Source organism: Branchiostoma lanceolatum, chromosome 13 (genome assembly GCF_035083965.1).
Source record: "Branchiostoma lanceolatum isolate klBraLanc5 chromosome 13, klBraLanc5.hap2, whole genome shotgun sequence".
Lineage (NCBI taxonomy): Eukaryota > Metazoa > Chordata > Leptocardii > Amphioxiformes > Branchiostomatidae > Branchiostoma > Branchiostoma lanceolatum.
In genome coordinates this window covers 17,818,613-17,838,498 of record NC_089734.1, presented here as the reverse complement: position 1 = coordinate 17,838,498, position 19,886 = coordinate 17,818,613, and the positions used below count along the sequence as shown (strand labels likewise).

The following is a 19,886-nucleotide window of genomic DNA, read 5'->3' as shown; positions in this document are numbered from 1 at the left end:
CTTCTTGCGTTTTTTGTTATCTGGCAAAAAAAATCGCCACCGCAGGAGACGAATAGGCGTTCATTGGAAACCGCTTGGCAACTACATGGCAACTGCGCGCAACTACTTGGCGTCCGTCATTTGCAACTAGTTGCCAACTAGTCGCCAAGTAGTTGCAACTTAGTGAGAGGGCCCCTTAAGTCGTCGCCACTTTTAGTCGCCAACTAGTTGCATCCCAGGGAGAGGGGCCCTTCAGTCAAGGGCGGCGACTTCACTGAGACCCGCGCTGCGACGCACCGAATGGATAAAACTATTTTACGCGTTCTGCGTTTTGCTGTTATTTCTGTAAAACAACAATAGCATATGTACTACTATTACATTTTGCATTATATTCCAATCATGAAGTCAAGGGTTACACAAATCCAATTTAGGTCGCTGCGAGGTCAAAGCGCGATCGCCGTCCAATGGAATGGGGGCTTATAAGCCCCTATCTCAATGGACCGGCGACAAGTTGGCGACCTTGCTGCGTACAAAGTTGGATTTGCGCTACCCTGGACGTAATGATAATAATAGTCTTTATTGCATATTCCTGCCAAGATGGGCTAAATTCATAGATGCTCACATGTGGTCTATAAGAATCAAAACGGTAAACATGAATGGATAAAATGCTACATTCTAACATTTAAAAGTGAAAAAAACTGTGGACTATTGTGAAACTAATGTTGATCACCTAATTGGTTATTCTCCCTTTTTGAAACACTTGAAAACATAACTACATACTTTGTCCATTATATGTTCGTCTTATTTTCAACATATTAGTGGTCACAAAATTATTTTTTCCACTAGATTATGTATCAATCAATACATAATCAGCCGACTTTGTAGAGAATTCCGCTTGTGATGAATTACAAAAGTTTCTTTTTTTTTAAACAATATGATACTCACTAAACCCCTGCAGACCCTACCATTGTAGTCCCTAAGCGTAAACATACATTTTGAAACGTGGGTATTTTCGGCGTAAATGAGGGTGGTTAAGCACAATAAGAAGGCCAATTGTTAATAAGACATACAAGAACACATAGCAAGACGATTTTTTTTAACCACCCTGACATTATTTTTGTAATATAACTTTTGTCAGGCATTGTCAAGCACATTGTTGAAAAGACATAGGCTGAGGGTCACCTGGGGAATTTGGTAGAATACTGAATGCTTTTGGATGAGCACGGGACTAGTTGGTACTTTATCGTATACTTTAAAAAATATTTATGTCTACTTCCTAAAATTATCATCCATTGGAAATTAACTCCCCCCTCTGGACTTTATGACCCCTTGAAACGAATAATGGCACTCTTACATTAATTATACAATTGATGAATATATTTGCATAATTGGTATCAGTTGATGCTCCACTTGCCATAAACCACATCTGTTACACGTATTTGAATTGTATTATGGAAAACACTGCAAATATAGATTTTGCTCATTAGTTATGCAAATTAAGTCCCAATTAGCGTAATTTGCACTTCGTTGTGTACATCTCTGTCTACGTTACCTGCATATAAAATATCATGGAAATCCGTCGTTCCTTTCTTCAGTTATGCCCCCTAGAAGATTTTCACAATAACCCCACTGCAGTTCCAGAGCAAGCTGCTAGGGAGCCCAAACCTACACCACTTCTTTATTACATCACAAGCTATCTGCCACCCAAAGATCAAGACCATAGCACGTCCAGGTCAGAGATACAAAAACGGAAGCTCTGCTACAGTACCAAGGCCATATTCCAGGGGGCCCAAAATAGACCTTGAATTTAAGCTACTCGACACCCGCCCATATACCAAATATCATCAAAATCCGTCAAGAGGTTCTTCAGTTATGCTGACTAGAGTAGTGTGGAAACACAACCAATCTGACAGCCAGACAGAGAGACAGACAGACAGACACAACCAAAACTATATATCCATTTTTCATGGAGATAAATATCAATATTTTTACCAGAATTTAAAAGCTTACAATCAAACGATAGAGTACTTGGTAGGTGTTTGAGGAATGAAGCCGCTTTATTGTCTCATTCATGGTTAGGGAGATATAGCTGACCAAAGTTGACTTAAGTATTATAGGCCGATGACACAGGTCCAAAAATCAATCTCTTAACCAGAATTTTCAAACTTTACATTCCAACGATAGGGCACTTGGTAGGCATAGGAGGAATGAAGACCGCATAATTGGTTACGGAGTAATAGCTGACCAAAGTTTCGCGCATAGGCCCCATGCTTAAGCATTATAGAGTAATGGCACAGGTCTAAAATATCAATCTCTTTGCCAGAATTTTCAAACTTTACAATCAAACGATAGGGCACTTGGTAGGTATTGGAGGAATGAAGACCGCATTATTATCTCATTTATGGTTACAGAGTAATAGCTGACCAAAGTTTTGCGCATCGGCCCCATACTTAAGCATTATAGAGCAATGGCACAGGTCTAAAATATCAATCTCTTTACCAGAATTTTCAAATTTTACATTCAAACGATAGGGCCATTGGTAGGTATTGGAGGAATGAAGCCGCTTTATTGTCTTATTCATGGTTACGGAAATATAGCTGACCAAAGTTGACAGTGTCACCGCCCATACTTAAGCATTATAGGCCAATGACACAGGTCCAAAAATCAATCTCATTACCAGTATTTTCAAAGTTTACATTAAGAAGATAGGGCACTTGGTAGGTATTGGAGGATTGAAGACCGCATTATCATCTCAATCATGGTTACGGAGTAAAAGCTGACCAAAATTTCGCGCATAGGCCCAATACTAAACATTAGAGAGCAACGGCACAGGTTTTAAAATATTAATCTGTTTACCAGAGTTTTCAAAGTTAACAATCAAACGATAGGGCACTTGGTAGGTATTGGTGGAATGAAGACCGCATTAATATCTCATTCATGGTTACGGAGTAATAGCTGACCAAAGTTTCGCGCATCGGGCCCATACTTAATAAGTAATATAGGGCAATGGCACGGGTTTAAAATATCAATTTCTTTACCAGAATTTTTAAAAGTTTACAATCAAAAAATAGGGCACTTGGTAGGTATGGGACGAATGAAGCCGCTTTATTGTCTCATTCATGGTTACGGAGATATAGCTGACCAAAGTTGACATGGTATCGCCGCCCATACTTAAGCATAATAGGCCAATAACACTGGTCCAAAAATTGATCTATTTACCAGAATTGTCAAAGTTTACCGATGACGTCATCAAATCAGCAAAATATATTAATGTTAAATCAGGAAAGTTACATTGGATCACATAAGATGATAATGTAGGAAAACAAATGTGGTGCACCAACAAAGTCTCGATACGTCATTGTTTGAAATAAAATTAGCAGATTTTGTGAAATATGCTACCCAAAAATCCATTGTCAGGGCAACACAAATACTTAATTAATCTGTAATCTTTTTTTTTTTTTGAAACTTTATGAAACGTCACCAATTTTGGTGGCTCTAGTGTAATCCGTTCAGGAGCTATGCAGCATGACATTTGGCGTGGGCTTAAAAAATCCCCTCCTTGTCTACATAGGGATAGTTCAAAACGTGGTCCTTCTGATCTTTTTGCATAAATTATGATAATGAACGGGAATTGTTCATACCTAAACATGTCAAAACATTCCTCTTACATTGATGAAGCAATGTACGGATAACAATCTGCGAAAAAAGTGAAAAGGGAGATTGTACTGAACAAAACATTTTGGGATCATTTTTGTTCAGTCATTTTAGTCGCATAAACGGTTCGGGTGTTTGAGGGTTAACTTAAGAAATCTTTATTCAAAATGCGACTTTGCATTCTTGCTAAGTCTAATTGTGTTGGTATTTACATACATTTTGGAAGAGTAACAACAGAATCTACAAGTTTGTCTAGTTAAAATATAGAGTACGTGTAACAGGCGTGCTAAGATAACGACCGTTTAGATATATATAGATATATATATCAAAAATTTAACACGTTTCAGAGCAGGACGAGCTTACGCTTCCTCCGCTGTCGAATAAAAGCAGGCAGGTAATTCTCCTTTCTCAGTATGAAATATTTCTCCTGAATGTACTGAATGCGTTCCTTTAAATGATATTTCCTCGCATTTAGTGTCCTGATTGTTAGATAGTCGACTTCTTCATTCAATGCGAAATGTGACGTAGTATACGAACGTCAAATAGTGGTAGTTGAAGAACAGAAACTGTGTTATCCAAGATAAGAGGGCGACACTCGGAGAATTTAGATCTCCGTTGAGGATATTTGCCAAATAGTTTTAAAAAGCCTTGAAAAACACATTAAGCCAAATAAGCGTTTCTTAGATTAATAACAACAAATGGAACAGCGAGCGACTGAATACAGAAATAAATTATTCAACATCCTTTGCGTTATATAATACAAACGAACAATGACACAAGGACATCACCAAGGCAACGGAATAACATTCAGCGACACACAGCCTTGGACAGGTTAATCATATGAATCCACAAAGTAATCGAAGTAAGATTACTTTATGTTGAAGAGCTAACCTTTGAATACGGTCATACATTATTTAGAACCCAATTATTACAATTGAAAAGCAATCAACAATGCAACAAGGACATCCATAGAGTGACGGAGTAGCATTCAGTCACACCCAGCCTTGGACAGGTCATCAACCTACTGGACAATAAAAATATCCAGATGTGTGTGACTCGACTAAACTAACAACAATGAGTCTCCTTCCAAAGTTTGAAATACCTCTTCTGATCTTGACTATACTAAATACGTTTCCCTGAATAATGTGAATATAACTAACATAGTGAACAATACAATACAAGCTAACAAGTCAAGATGTCAATCTTTACTGAAGGACAATATTTATCAGATACTTCTGCATCTGTATCCGTTTGGACATCAGGCGTATATTAATGTGAGCCCTATCGACATTTTTCATCTTAGAAAAGTTTCCTTCTATGAGTTAGTTTATCTACATGTCTAACAACCTCTCAGAGCTTTTTACTATGATTGGCCCATTACGGTAAAAATAAACATACAAGTTTGTGTGTGGTCTGACGGATTTCAAACTGACCCCCGATGATTTTGCCTTGTAAATTCCCACAATAACAGGAAAGAATGAGGGAATTTAATGTTTTATCTTTGATATTATAACACTGACGCGCGACGCAGTTGCAAAATAAATGGGGCCCTGCTGAGCAGGTATCGGAAATCGCAGTGTTGCTACTGAATCAAAACCAATGTAAAATTACCAAAACGCATAAGAAAAGATCAGCAATGATAAAAGGATGTTCACTGTTGATACATGGTGTAACATGATTAACTTATTATGAAATATAAGCATAACGTTAGACTACTTTTGAAATGACAGAAATTACCAAAACGTTCTGATACGAACAATATACCAGATTTCACTTTATTATATATCTTATATCATGTATGTGTAATGATATATGTTTATAGATTTATTACAGCAAATAAACCTTGAAGCTTACTTATTACTTTTGACAAATAAATGACACCTTTTTTGCGACTGATGGGGACCCATTAGCAACTAATGGTTCTAAATAGGGAGCCAGTATTCGAAACTAGTTGGCAACAAATTGGCAACTAGTTGGCAACTAGTTCGCGTCCAGTCACCACTTGCGTTTTTTTTAACTGCCCCCCCCCCCCCAAAAAAAAAGCCGCCGCAGGAGACGAATTGGCGTTCATTGGAAACCGCGTGGCAACTACATGGCAACTGCGCCCAACTAGTTGGCGTCGGTCATTTGCAACTAGTTGCCAACTAGTCGCCAAGTAGTTGCATCTCAGTGAGAGGGCCCCTTAAGTCGTCGCCACTTTTAGTCGCCAACTAGTTGCATCCCAGTGAGAGGGGCCCTTTAGTCAAGGGCGGCAACTTCACTGAGACCCGCGCTGCGACGCACCGAATAAACAGAGCGGTCAACAAATTTAATGGATAAAACTATTTAAAACAATAATAGCATATATACTACTATTACATTTTGCATTTTATTCCAATCATAAGGTCAAGGGTTACACAAATCCAATTTAGGTCGCTTCGAGGTCAAAGCGCGATCGCCGTCCAATGGAATGGGGGCTTATAAGCCCCAATCTCACTGGACCCGCGACAAGTTGGCGACCTTGCTGCGTACTAAGTTGGATTTGCGCTACACTGGACTTAATGATAATATTTTTTGCATATTCCTGCCCAGATGGGCTAAATGTATAAATAATCACATGTGGTTTATAAGAAGCAAAATGTTAAACATGAATGGATAAAATGCAACATTCTAACATTCAAAAGTGAAAAAAACCTGTGGACTATTGTTGAAGAAATGTTGATCACCTAGTAGGTTCTTCTCTCTTTTTGAAACACTTGAAAACATAACTACATACCTATATATGATCGTCTCATTTTCAACATATTAGTGGTCACAAAATTCGCATGTTCTATTATTTAGATAGGTTAGCCTCCGTTGCAGGCATTCCCACTAGCGTTTTACTAGCGACTTTTTTCCAATTTTTGTGGAGGATTGTAGTAATCGCTTTGTGGAATTACCACGATCCCAAGCAGGTACGGGGCCCAAGCAGATACGATGGCTCAAGCAGATACGCCCCTCCCCCAAAAAATGAAAAATAATCACTAGTAAAACGCTACGGGGGTACGGTTATGCCTGCCATATTCTATGTGTAAGAAATGTTCACTGATGCGAAGTTTACACATTGCTCTGCGATGTTCGAAGCTTGCAATGTTTAAATATGTTTCTCTTTCATAAATCTCTTTGAATGTAATAATGGGGATTTCATGCAAAGAGGTTTTCTACAAAGACAACAAAGCGCTCAAATAGTTTATCGATCAAATCAAATTCGTTGAGCGGGCTGCCAAATTGCGCGGTTGCGGCTCGGTCGCTAATGTGTCGCGGGTCCAGTGAGACTGAATGGGTTTAAGCCTACTTGACATCAAAGAACATCATGATCTGCGTTGCTTCCAGCAGACTGCAATGAACCTCCTTCATACTTTTTCTCAGAATGATTATAAGACAGTACATTGTTTTGAAATCATAATCATATCTTGTCGCTCCACTTCTGTATCCACTGACGGGCAGTCTGGTTGGCCTTTGGAGATAATCGACTTCTACATGTCATGTGAAATGTGAGTTAGTACGCACGCACGTCAAATCTGGATAGTTGACGAACCGCAGCAGGGTCGAGCAAACTAAGACGGCAACACTTAGATCCCCACCAAGGTCATTCTAGAATATCTACCATATAGTCACAAATCCTTGAAGACGTGTTATACTAACAAATAGAACAGTAAACCTTTGAATACAGTATAAAAGTATTCACTACCCAGGTTTTACATACTAGTGCGATGGAATAGCATTCAGCCTTGGACAGGTTTTCAACTTGCTTTTAAAACAACAAAAACATTATGTGTGTGACTCAAGCAAACTAACAGCAATGAGCCCCCGTCCTAAGTTTGAAATATTTTCTATGGTCTTGACTATACAAAATGTGTTTTCTTGATATAAATAGTTTTGATATTCGCTACTTTCTTTAAATATGACATTTCGTTTGGAATATGATGTCATATGCATTAAAGTAAAATCAGGATAGTTGAGGAAAAGTAAAGTACATGTATGAACAGAACAGTATAAGAGCTAACAAGTCAACGCTTGGGGATGTAGACCTTTACGAAAGTACATTATTCATCAAATAGTTATATATCTGTAGTTCTTTTTCCTGCTCTATTTCCCCTATGTGGAAGAAACAATAAATCATAATTCACATAAATGTACATAAATCAACCGATTGTGCTAAAAAAAAATGTCTGAATATATTTACCTGTTTTTAGAAAAATAACATCTATATTTAATGAGAATGTGAAACACGTAATGTGGGTTAGTATGCACGCACGTCAAATTTAGATAGTTGACGAACCTCAACAGGGTCGATCGAGCAAAGACGGCAACACTTCAAGGTCAATCTAGTAAATAGTCATAAATCCTTGAAAACGTTTCGCAATAACAAAAGGAACAGTAGACCTTTGTATACAGTAATGAATTATTCAGAACCAAAGTGCTACATACAATCAACCTACAATACAACAAGGACATCATCAGTGGGACGGAATAACATTCAGGAACACACAGCCTTGGACAGGCGTTCACATCAACCTCAACAATAATGTCATGATGTGTGGGACATAACAGCAATGGGCATCTTTTTTAAGTTTGGCTGCTTGTAATTACTTCTTTTGATCTTGACTATACTAAATATGTTCCCTTTAATAATTTTGATATAAGCTGTTCTATAGATAGATATATAGGTAAAATTAACATTTCGCGTAAAATTTAATTTAGCGTGTATGAACGTAAAATCTTGATAGTTGAGGAAAAATAAATGTGTGAACAATACATTTGAAAGTAGCACGTCAACACATAAGGGATATAGAGTTCGCTAAAGTACGATATTTATCAAATACTAAATAGTACGCATCATTTAGAATTATACCTGGATCTGTACTTCGTTTTAGACGAAGGCAATAGAATGCGGGGCAATAGAACAGTGACATAAAACAATAAATCATACTGCACATAAGTGTACACAAATCAACCAACAATGTTAACAAAGGGATTACATAAGCGACAAAAGAGACTCTGCTTACTCTCAGCCTTGAAGGTCTTAAAATCAGGTATTTGAAAACTTACGCCATCAATGCCGTCAAATATTTCCCTAGAATTCGAGAGAATGTGCCAGCCAACAGTTTTCAAGCAGATGCTTTCTCCTGCCAGTTAGATCTGGACAAATCTGGCGTTAAATCATGGGCGACAGGAATACGTAAGTCTTTAGAGAAGAGCGGGTTTGCTTTCGTATGGCACCTTCCAATTTCATTTTATACAAATACATTACAAATTGCTAGTTCATTGGCCAGCGAATAAAAGACATTTACTTCCAAACGTTTCTAAAAGAAATACATGACGACAACAAAGGTGGGGCTGCCAAAAATAATTTAAGATCATATAGATTATTTAAAACTACTTATAATGAAGAAAAATATCTAAGTAATTCAAATATGAGGATCAGGAATGCAGTCACAAGACTAAGAATCAGCTGCCACAAACTACATATTGAAACGGGAAGACATACCCGCACTCCTCTAGAACAACGATTATGTAATTATCATACTTTGAATAGAATAGAAGACGAATGTCATTTTGTGGTAGAATGTACATCATATACACGAGAAAGAAATCAACTGTATAAGTTTGTACAAAACCTTTTTCCCTACTTCAGACATTTAAGTACTGTACAAAAATTCATATTCCTAATGCGACTAGACTCTACCCCCCATTGAAAAACATGCCTGTTCCTTTATGTCTACTATAACCGAAAAGCGAGGAGAAGTAGAATTTATCTAAAGATATTCATATTCTTTTTTACCCGTTAACTGTACTTGTTATTTTTTGTGTGACCTGTACTTAGCCAAGTGTGGCAGAAATTTGCATCAAAGGTCTCCATTATTTCCGTGGCTCGAGCAAGTTGAAATACTTACCTTTTGTTTCATTGATCTTTGTTAATTGTTGTAACGGTTTTTATCATAACGTCTCCTTCGTTCTGTGTGGGACCTGAAGTAGCTATATTAATTCTAGGAGTCTAGGTTATTGACAAAGTTAGACAGAAAATACCTGAGTGTTTCAGTTGAAAACGTAAACCCGAATAAACAAGAATATTTACTAAATGGTTAGAAATACTAGAAATCCACCTAGGTACAATATTTGTTTCTTAGACCAATCTCGATGGAATAGTGGAATGCAAACATACATTATGTACGGCCACATGCGGAAATAGACAACTTGACGGCTAAACCGTCATTTGGTTATTATGTAACATTAAGCCAAGTCCCCTTTACACTTCGCGGTGCTCTCGCCCCGATCGTTTTGCTGGGACCTAAAATTGGCCAGATACTTCCCAGTAAAAGTACTCCAGTGGAATCTCTCCGGCGACCTTTGTTGCGAGGACTCTGCATGACAAAAATCTCGAATGTCAGTGACTTTTATGACATTTAACAGATCACTCAATGAATTCCGGAGATAGAAAAAGAATTTCTTTAATGTTTTTTTTTGGTTTGTTTTGTTGTCTTCTACGCAATACTTTTACTCCTTGCATCATATTTAGATTTTGAAGTCAAGGGGAAAACAAATCCAATTTTGGGCGCTGTACGGTCGCTCACAGTGTGTCTTATTCTATGTACGTGTATATGTTTAACTTGTTTTTACTGTGTTGTCTCTCATGCAACCTGTTTTCAATAGATGTCATTTATCATGCCACGTTATAAAGAAACCTTAAACGAATTCGCGTGCGAAACACTTTTTAAACTACTGAAACAGAAAAACTCCAATAACCTTAATGCACAGTTGAAGATAAAACTTTGCTTCCTTATCTTTATCTATTAGTAAGTTGGTTTCATTCTTAATCATCTGACCAGTTTTCTTACCAGTTTTAGGAAGGTTTGATACAACCTAGCTACAACCGCACCGGAGGTTAATTTTTGCACGGCAAAACATGATGACCATGCGTTTATCACGTGAACGTCACGTGCTGCGCATGTCGGGGAAATTCACAGATCAACATTGTTTTCTTCTATCGCGTCAAGCAAGTGGCGGGACAAACCTAGTGATTTTACTATCATTTGTCTGTAGACTATTTTGGACAGTTACTGTGTATTTTTTCTGGTCTATGTTCTTAAGGCATAGCGCTAGAAGAGAAAAGACTGAAGTGGACGATAATAGGTAAGCCTAGTACAATTTTACATCATATTCATTAGTATAAATACATACTCGCATGGCATTAAACAGGCGGAGAAAACTTTACAGACCATGCATGGGTTTATCATTCGGCTCTGTCCACGCGGTTTTAAGATAAATACGCTTTGAATAAATCGGACGACAATTGGTCATGTTACGTAAGATCCCCACCGAGGTCAATCTAGAATATCCATGAAATGGTCATAAATCCTTGAAAGTCATATTGGACTAACAAAAGGAACAATAGATCTTTGAATACAGCTATGAACTATTCAGAACCGAAGTGCTACATTATAAGCACCCAACAAGGAGACAATATCTCAACCAAGGTAGAGTATTTACCAAATAGTCATAAAGCCTTGAAAACGTTTCACAATAACGAAAGGAACAGTAGACCTTTGTGTACAGTTCTGTAATGAATTATTCAGCAAGAAAGTCCTACATACAATCAACCTACAATGCAACAAGGACATCAGCAGTGGGACGGAATAACATTCAGCCACACACAGCCTTGGAGAGATCAAAAACCTACTGGACAACAAAAACATCATGATGTGTGTGACGAGAGCAAACTAACAGAAATGAGCCTAGGCCTCCTTCCTAAGTTTGTAATACTTCCTTTTATCTGGACTTTACTAAATGCGTTTCCCTGAATAGTTTTGGTAAAATTTGTTCATTAGATAGGTGACATCAACCTTACGTGTAAAATTTGATTTAATGTGCATAAACGTAAAATCAGGATAGTTGAGAAGTAAAATTGTGTACAAATCAATAGAGTGTAGCAAGTTAACACGAGGAGGATGGAGACCTTCACGAAAGTGCAATATTTATCAAATAGTTAAAACTTCTCTTAACACCGATACATGTGGGGCAATAGAACAGTGGAATGCAAGAATAAATCATACTGCACAAAAGAGTACATAAATCAACCAACAAGGTTGGAAAATGGAAAATGTATTACGTAACCGACACTTACTATCAGCCTTGAACAGGTCATAAATCTACTTGTCAACATAAATCATCATTAATTACGTCACTCGAGCAACAAGCTGACAACTTTTTAACATTTTCAATTGATCTTGGTGTTACTGATTTTTTGCCTTTCTGTTAACAGTTTTCATCACAATTCGAAAACGATCGGCTCCTACTTTCTGTGTGTGATTTGAAATTCTAGATTATTGGCGAGCAACATATGAAGTAACACAGAAAAAGACAGTAAACCCGCTTTAACAACTTGAAGGTAGGCTATTTAAACTCCCATACAACCAGGACGGCACTCTCGTCGCGCGCTCTTTGCGACCTGAAATTTAACAGAGCGTTCAACGAATTTCATAGATAAAAAAGAATCGATTTACGCTTTGTGTGTTTTGTTGTCTTTTCAGTCCAATTATAAAGTCAAGGTTTTAACAAATCCGATTCAGGTCGCAGCGAGAGCGCAGTGCGATCGCTGTCTAGTGGAATTGGGACCTTACTAAATGGTCAGAAATTCTCAAAACCCCTCTTTGGAACACCAAACGTTTTCTAGCCCAGGCTCGATGGAACGGTGAAACCTTGAGATGCATGTATAAACAATTCCGCAGCCAAGTGTGCATAAAGCGTCACTTAGCCGATCGTTTTCAGTATATGAACATACGGCCTTGGACAGGTAATCAACATACAGCAACATTAGATAATGGACCTGCAAAACAGCAATGTGTTTTTCATCACTGTGTTAACTAATGTACGGCGTCATAAATATCGAGGTTAACCGGTTCCACGCCGTTTTTGCGTTCATAATAACAAGTCTTCGAAACCGTTTTATTCGGTACCGTTCCAGACTACCTCAGGCAGAGGTTCAAAGTAAACGTTTGTTCCCCTACTTTTCAAATCATTTTAAAAATGATTAAGCATTTGGAATTCTAGTTTTTATAAATGATTAACACAAATAAAGGAATAGAGGCACATCACCACTGAACATCTTTATACCTAGGGAATCGCTTCGAATTTTTTCCAAATGCTAAGAATCCTTGAAACTAGCTCTTTAAAGCCCCTGTCACACTTATGCGTATATACAAGTTTTGGGTTGTTTTGGGTTTAGATTATATTTAGTCGAAAAAGTAATTTCTTTGGTTTGATAACTAGACTACTCAACGGTGGGTCAAAGTAGAAAACAACTTGATCCCCTCAAAATTTACTTAAACAAAAAAGATGTTACTGCGGAACTTACGCGCAGTGTGACAGGGCCCGAACATGCTCCTTTAACTAAGGGCGACAAAGAGGTAAGTGAGTCTCTACCTAAGTGACACATACACAAATGGAAGCTGCCGGCAACATTTGTAACAGGGAATTCTTAGTAGTAATGCCCAACTGACTGCTTGAATATCTGCTATTAGCAGTATAATATACGACATAAAATGAATGAACATCGAAAATGCTTACCAAGGCAGATCGCTGTGTCCTCTTCTCGTGAACACACGCACGCCGTACAGTTGACGTCTCCGTAAGTCAGGAAACTATCCGAACAGTTGCATACTTTGGTAAAGGTCGGACCACAGGGGGATGCTTCCTGCCCAAACGTAGTCACCGACACGACAACCAACGCTAGAGTAAACACAGTGTACCCTTTAAAGTTTACCTCAATTTTGTAATATTGGAATAATGTTATTTTCTTGCACAATAAGGTAAGTCGAACCTATAGCATTGTATGATAAAATTCAGAGGGAAATTTTAACATTTACAGCCCACAGACATGGTTGAAAAACGTGATCTTCCACACAGACGCATGGCTACACATGGCTATGGTTGACCAATGCCTTGTGTGTTAGTCCGTCTGTCCAGTGAAGTGTTTGCTGCAGTTAGTAACTGTAAACCTCAACCTCTCCTTATTTTTTTAGTGTTATTTCGTGATGTTGTTGCTGCACTTCAAAATAGACCAAGATCTCTAATTCCAACGACATTCGAAAATTGAGTCTTTCAAAACGAGAAATTTGTCTTGATTTCGTGTGCAATTATTTACCTTGCCCGAATTTTCTTTAGCTCATTACTTACCCGAGTGGGAAGTATGTACTTGTCAAGTCCACAGGATGGTCCATTAAGCGCTATCTGTGGTATTTTTCTCAAACCATCGAGTCTTGTACAGCTACTTTTGTACAGTGTTTCTACAGGTCACTCACATAGAGGTTTTTGTCTCGAGAACATTTTCAATTCGGGGCCAAAATATTGTATAATGGACCGTTAAGAAAAACAGTATACAGTACAAAAAATAACAGACCTATTATCTACAATGGACATCTACGGAACAGAAGTGATGCCTGCTATTTACAAATGTAGTAAATGCTTTAAAAATGACGCCATTCTTACTGTTGATTAAGAAAAGAGGTACAAGTCAAACTGGGTAAACGACTGTTATGAGTTCGGTTTCAATATAACGCACTTTTTTTCACACATAAGAAAAGCATCCAACTAACGAAAAGTTCCCTTGCCAAAACTTTGACCCCACAAAGTAACGCTTTCCATTGCAAATAATACACTTACTTGTCGCCAATCCTAGGAATATCCGCATGAAGCACACGACTTGATGCCTGTAGCTCGCCATTGCTCGATATGTGATGATGATCCACCAGACACTTACATGTACGTAGTTGTTTGACTAAATGGCTCAACATCAATATGCAAATAGCGACTGTCCTACAATACTTAACAGTGTGACCTTGAGCAGCATCTCAAACATAACAACAACACAACATACTCTGAGCACAGGGGAATCCTTTGTAATTCTGTACAGTTTTGTGGTTTGAAGTTACCCATTATAAGACTTAGAATAACGATAAACTTTCCCTGCTATATAACTACCTATCATAGAGCTCGGTATTTTTGATATCGAAAGATATACAGTTGACATGTGTTTCGTATAAAATTTTGGGCATTTCGTACAATACTACTCGAGACAAAATGAAAGCAGGCTACATGCTAACTGCACATGCAGATTGGCCCGAATGTACGTTGAAATTGCTGTTGAATACAAATACTTCAGAAAAGGTGCTGCCTCCCGTTTCTAGGCCATCCAAAACCTAATGGAAAACACTGCCTCAAGGGGGGGGGGGATTCTTTTGCTATCTTTAAGGTCGCAGAACACAGTAGTAATGGGCGACCCCCGTCCCCAATGTTAGTTTGGGTATAAAGTAGTGCGTCACATTGCTTGAAAAGGCCGTAGTTTTTCTTCTGTGCACGTTAGCGAGGCGGAAATACTGGTAAATGGTAGAGGAATACGTCAGATATGAGGCTGTACGGGTTGGATTACGATGTTTGTTCGGTCGGCTTGGATTCGCGCCTGAATATTCTTACAACCTGACTATTGTGCAGTATGATGACCTCCATGGGGGGTCATTCAAAGTGGCTTTTAAAAGAGAACGAGCAGGCAAATTTAAGCTAATTTTTAAATATTTTTTAGATTGAACCCTGACGTCAACCATTTAATAATCTTGCACCTTGGTTGTGCATGCACCCTACTATAAATTTTAATGGTTTAAGTTTATTATTTTTCATGTTGCCATGGCAACGGGTTTCTGACAGGCATTTTACGTAAAAATCACTAATTTTTTAAAAACAATGATATTTCTCAGGTTTTCTTGCACAAATACACTATTTTTCCTACATGTATAACATCATATGTAATTAGATGTAACTTTCGTGATTTAATATTTATAATTTATGCAAATTTGATGACATAATCAGTCAAAATCCAAGATGGCGGACTATATCACTATTCAAGGTATCAGCAGGCTTTTTCGCCTTTAAAATCGTCCATACCTGACATTTTCTTTACCAGAATCATTAAGATTAACGTTTTTAGTCTATCTTTAGTGTCCTTTGGGGTCATAAGTGGAAAGAAAGGATTTTTAGAAATTTCAAAATGGCCGATCCAAGATGGCGGATCCCAAGGGATCGCTAACAACACATGACGAAATTCTAACGCAAAACTGACGTCGTATGCCTTTGCATACGTCAAATGAATAATACAAACTGTTTTGTTTAATACGTTTAGATATTACGGGAATTCCCTATTTAGCCAATAAAGACACATTGATGACGTCATAATTACGTCATATTACGTCTTAACGTCACTAAAATTTCAGGATTTGACGTGAATATCACTCCCTGCAAATTTGGTGATGATACATCATACCGTTCGGAAATTATGTAGGGGGGGGGGGCGAATGAGCCCCCCCCCCCCCCCCCCCCCCAGTCCCAGATATACCAAAAAGCCCAGTCTGGATAGGGTTTTAAAAGCTTAAAAGCTTTAGATACGTAGATTTACTAAATGTGTATCTATAAAGTTTACCTTTATATAAGAATCATATAATGTACGAAGCTACATGGCATTCTATAACTTCAGGAGTTTTTGGAAGTTTTCTTTATCATTTTCTCGATTTTTTTCCTCATTCTTTTTCATCCTTAATTGAAGCTGAATCATTTGGTTTCAAAGCGTTTTCTTTGGACATGGTCATGTGGTTAATTACTTCATATGAAGAATGGACACGTTTCTTAAACATATTGCGCAACTCATTACTCATGACAGTATCTTGATTTCCAGCTTCAGTATATAAATGCTAAAGGTGTATGTTACAGGCAATAATATATATATACATTAAACGGTAATTTTAATGTCCATGTTATGACAATGTATGTACACAAAAGGGTAACGTTTATAGAACCCTAAGGTTGATTAACCTCAAAGAATGTAATGAATTTTAAACTTTTTTATTTTTGCTGAATAGCTGTCAACTGGATGTGTTTGTACATAAAACTGCCATTTAACCTGGAATGGAAATGGTATTCTGGATATCATATTGTAACCAAGTGAAACATGACACTATATTGTAACAAAGTTAGACATTACACATTTAATATAGCGGTACAATTCTTTGATCGTGTCAAAAGCACGACTTATAAAATCCACAAATACCGCGTGAATGTCCATCTTGAGTTTAGAGCATCGTGCCAAGTTTGTAGGATATGAATCAAAGCTGTAACAGTTAACAGTTTTTTTTTTTAGTTCTTGCTATTTTTTTCTGGTTTTGGGTTGGGTGTGACCATTTTGACCGGAAGGATGTTTTTTTCGCTGATGTGTGGGTGTGATATGGGCATATGATTATGATTTTCATGCGTGGATGAATGGGACGTACTTTTTGTTGTACCTTTGTAATTTTTCTTCAGTTAATTCTACATTTGTCAGGGGTGAGATGTACTGGAATTAGTTTTGGAATTTCTACATTTGTCAGGCGTATGATTTTCATATATGGACGAGTGCGACGTATTATTCTTTTCTACATTTGTAGTTTTCTACTGTAACAGTCTACATTTGTCGAGGATGTAGATTTCTAAACGTGTGCAAATAAGATGTATTGGAATTACTTTTTATACGTGGACATGCGACATACTAGAATTAGTTCTGGAATTTTAACGTTTGTATGGCACATGATTTTCAAACGTGGATGAATTTCTAAATGTCAATTCTGGATAGTCACTGGTGCTTCGAATGGGTACATTTTATTACAATGTTCTCACTCATGGTAAGCATTTCGTGACTAATAAATACGTTGGAGGTACTTTTTTATTAAATGTTCCAGCCCGTCACACCCCCAGGCGCCCGAGATTATACTGAACAATTAGGTTATCCCCACATCTTACATGATTTAGAAGGAAAGATTGAAACTACAAATGGACAAACAAAACATTTTTCAATGTTACAATCTTTTCAATACTCTAACCGCACTAGTTTGCATAACCCCCGTGATATGTATTAGGGCACACCAAATTGAACATTTAATACAATATTGAATGGGGTTTGTCACGTGGGTCTTTCCTGAGTGCCAGACTCTAAATGAAAATTTATTGCAGACAATCTATATATAGGTGCCCTAAGCGATTTTAGGGGGTGAAACTGGAAGTATTCTGGATAAGGCAATCTGTATGAAATTGACATTTACTTCCCCATATCATCACATTTGCATCATTATTTCATACTTAGGGCGTTTAAAAAGTGTGCAGAAACAAGTCACAAAAGGGGTATTTTATTTATTGCTACCACCCAGAAATCAGTCCAGAATACAGCCGTAACCGTTACAAGAAATAAAACACGTTATATTAGGTATTTGCTTCCTGTTCCCGTCTACTGTGAATGTTACAACGTTCCTTATATTTCGCTACCTACTGGTATTACATTTCATAATGTTTTATGACCACGTACTGTTACAGATACCAGGGCCACTCGTGCTCCTTCGCCACAGACCATATAGCTGCCTCAGGTGTGTTGCAGGTCCATGCATGCAAGTTCTGCTCCAGACATAGACCGGGAGAGGATGCCGGGCACCCGGCAAGTTACTGCCCACACAACAAGGACCGGGATGGTCAAGGCAACTACGCAGCGGCGCGGGACAATTTATGACTAGGCCCCGTTCACAACACAGAACTGCCCAATCTGGAAAAAACACTGATTGGACTCACAACTTCAAGCCACGTCACCAACCCCCCATTTCCGCCCCTCCCAACACCAAAGGTCAGCGCCGTACGCCCACGCCCTGCCCCAAAGCCCTCACGCACCAAGATGGCGAGTACCAGCACAGGTCCCCTCGCACTGACGCTCCCAGCACCCACGTCAGTGAATCCTCGCCCCGAAGACCGTCCCGTCAAGTCCTCAGGCACCGAGATGTCATAATGTTTTAGTTCGTTCCATTTCGTTCCATTTCGTTCCATTTCGTTCCATTTCGTTCCAATTTGGAAACGGAGCGAAGCCGAACAACGTGTTTGGAGCAGCGTCTTCGCCAGATGGGTAAACTGTTACGTAAGTTGGGTTTCAGTTGTTGTTACGTAAGTTGGGTTTCAGTTGTTAGATTGATTTTCGTTTTTGTTTATTGTTCAACACCACTTTTGAAAAACAAGTGATCCATGACACTTTCACATTATTTCCTTCACCTGATTTGCCTATACCATTTTCAATGTCATCCATGTGTATTCAAAAGCCTGTCACTGATGCAAAACATTTTTCCTTCATCATATATTCATGTGTACATATGCATGTTTCAAAATTATATATTATGTCTCATATTGTCATGTTAGCTATGCTGGTAAAAAATAGACCTAGGGAATATAATTGGAGTTACGGTTTTCTTTATATTCCTGATTTTTTAATATCTAACATGTCTTTTTACTAGCCTCTTGTTTATGTAAAACTTTGTTCTAGAGACCTGCCCCAAAGGTTACACAATGCGGCGTGAAATCTGCTATAAGGCTTACAACACGGAGAACACCTTAAACGAAGCGGCCGTGACCTGTCGCGAAGACGGCGGCAACCTCGCCATGCCCCGTGACGCTGCGACCAACGCCTTCCTTATGTCCTTGTACAAGTCCGTGCACGACAACGCGTTCTTCTGGTTCGGCCTGCGCGATCAGCGCGAAGAGGGAAACTGGGAATGGGTGGATGGCTCTGCCCTTGGGATGTATAACTCCTGGGCTCCAGGACAACCGAACAATTATGGGGACAACGAATATTGCGCTTATTACTCCAGATACCCATCCCGGGAGGACACGTGGGCCGATGCCGATTGCAAAAATCGACTTCGCTTCATATGCCAGGTTGTTCCAGGTACCTCTTATAACCGTACCATTTCCTGAAACCAATCTAGCAATCCACCTGAATTAGCTCGTTACACACCATTGCTCTTTGTATGAACACACGATTCCACATGCCCTCCCTGCGATAATTCTGCTGATTTTTTTCCAGTACGTCCATAGGCGACAGTCGGCACTCTCAACACCACTGTGCACAGCTCTCCGACCATCTGCAATAAAACTAACCAGTAAAACCGTAAAACCTGGAAATACTAGAACAATTGGCCCAAACAGCAGGCTTTTATTTGTATATTCTTATCCGTGTGTTGAGTAGGCAACTAACGCTTCCTCTGCCTTAAAATTCAGCCGTTCTGCCCCGACATTGTACAGACTTTGATCATTTTCCTAAGTTGTCAGATTGTATAACAGTTTTCAGATTATCTATTGGTTTTGTGGTTGCCAGTTGTCAGAGAGTGTGGCGGATTGTACACAAGTTT

General features: G+C 38.5%; 1 protein-coding gene across 1 annotated transcript; it reads left to right on the top strand.

The window, feature by feature from the left end:
* Positions 1-19,044: 19,044 nt before the first annotated feature.
* Positions 19,045-19,628, top strand: LOC136447751 (alpha-N-acetylgalactosamine-specific lectin-like). The gene is made up of 2 exons (XM_066446793.1): positions 19,045-19,367; positions 19,562-19,628. Exons 1-2 carry the CDS (start codon positions 19,045-19,047, stop codon positions 19,626-19,628), a joined length of 390 nt encoding a protein of 129 aa, XP_066302890.1.
* Positions 19,629-19,886: the final 258 nt, after the last annotated feature.

Excerpts from the sequence above, each read along its gene's own strand:
- LOC136447751 (XM_066446793.1), top strand. The coding sequence starts at position 19,045 with ATGCGGCGTGAAATCTGCTATAAGGCTTACAACACGGAGAACACCTTA. Across the intron at positions 19,368-19,561 it reads TACCCATCCCGGGAGGACAC|TACGTCCATAGGCGACAGTC; the intron begins GTGGGCCGATGC and ends ATTTTTTTCCAG.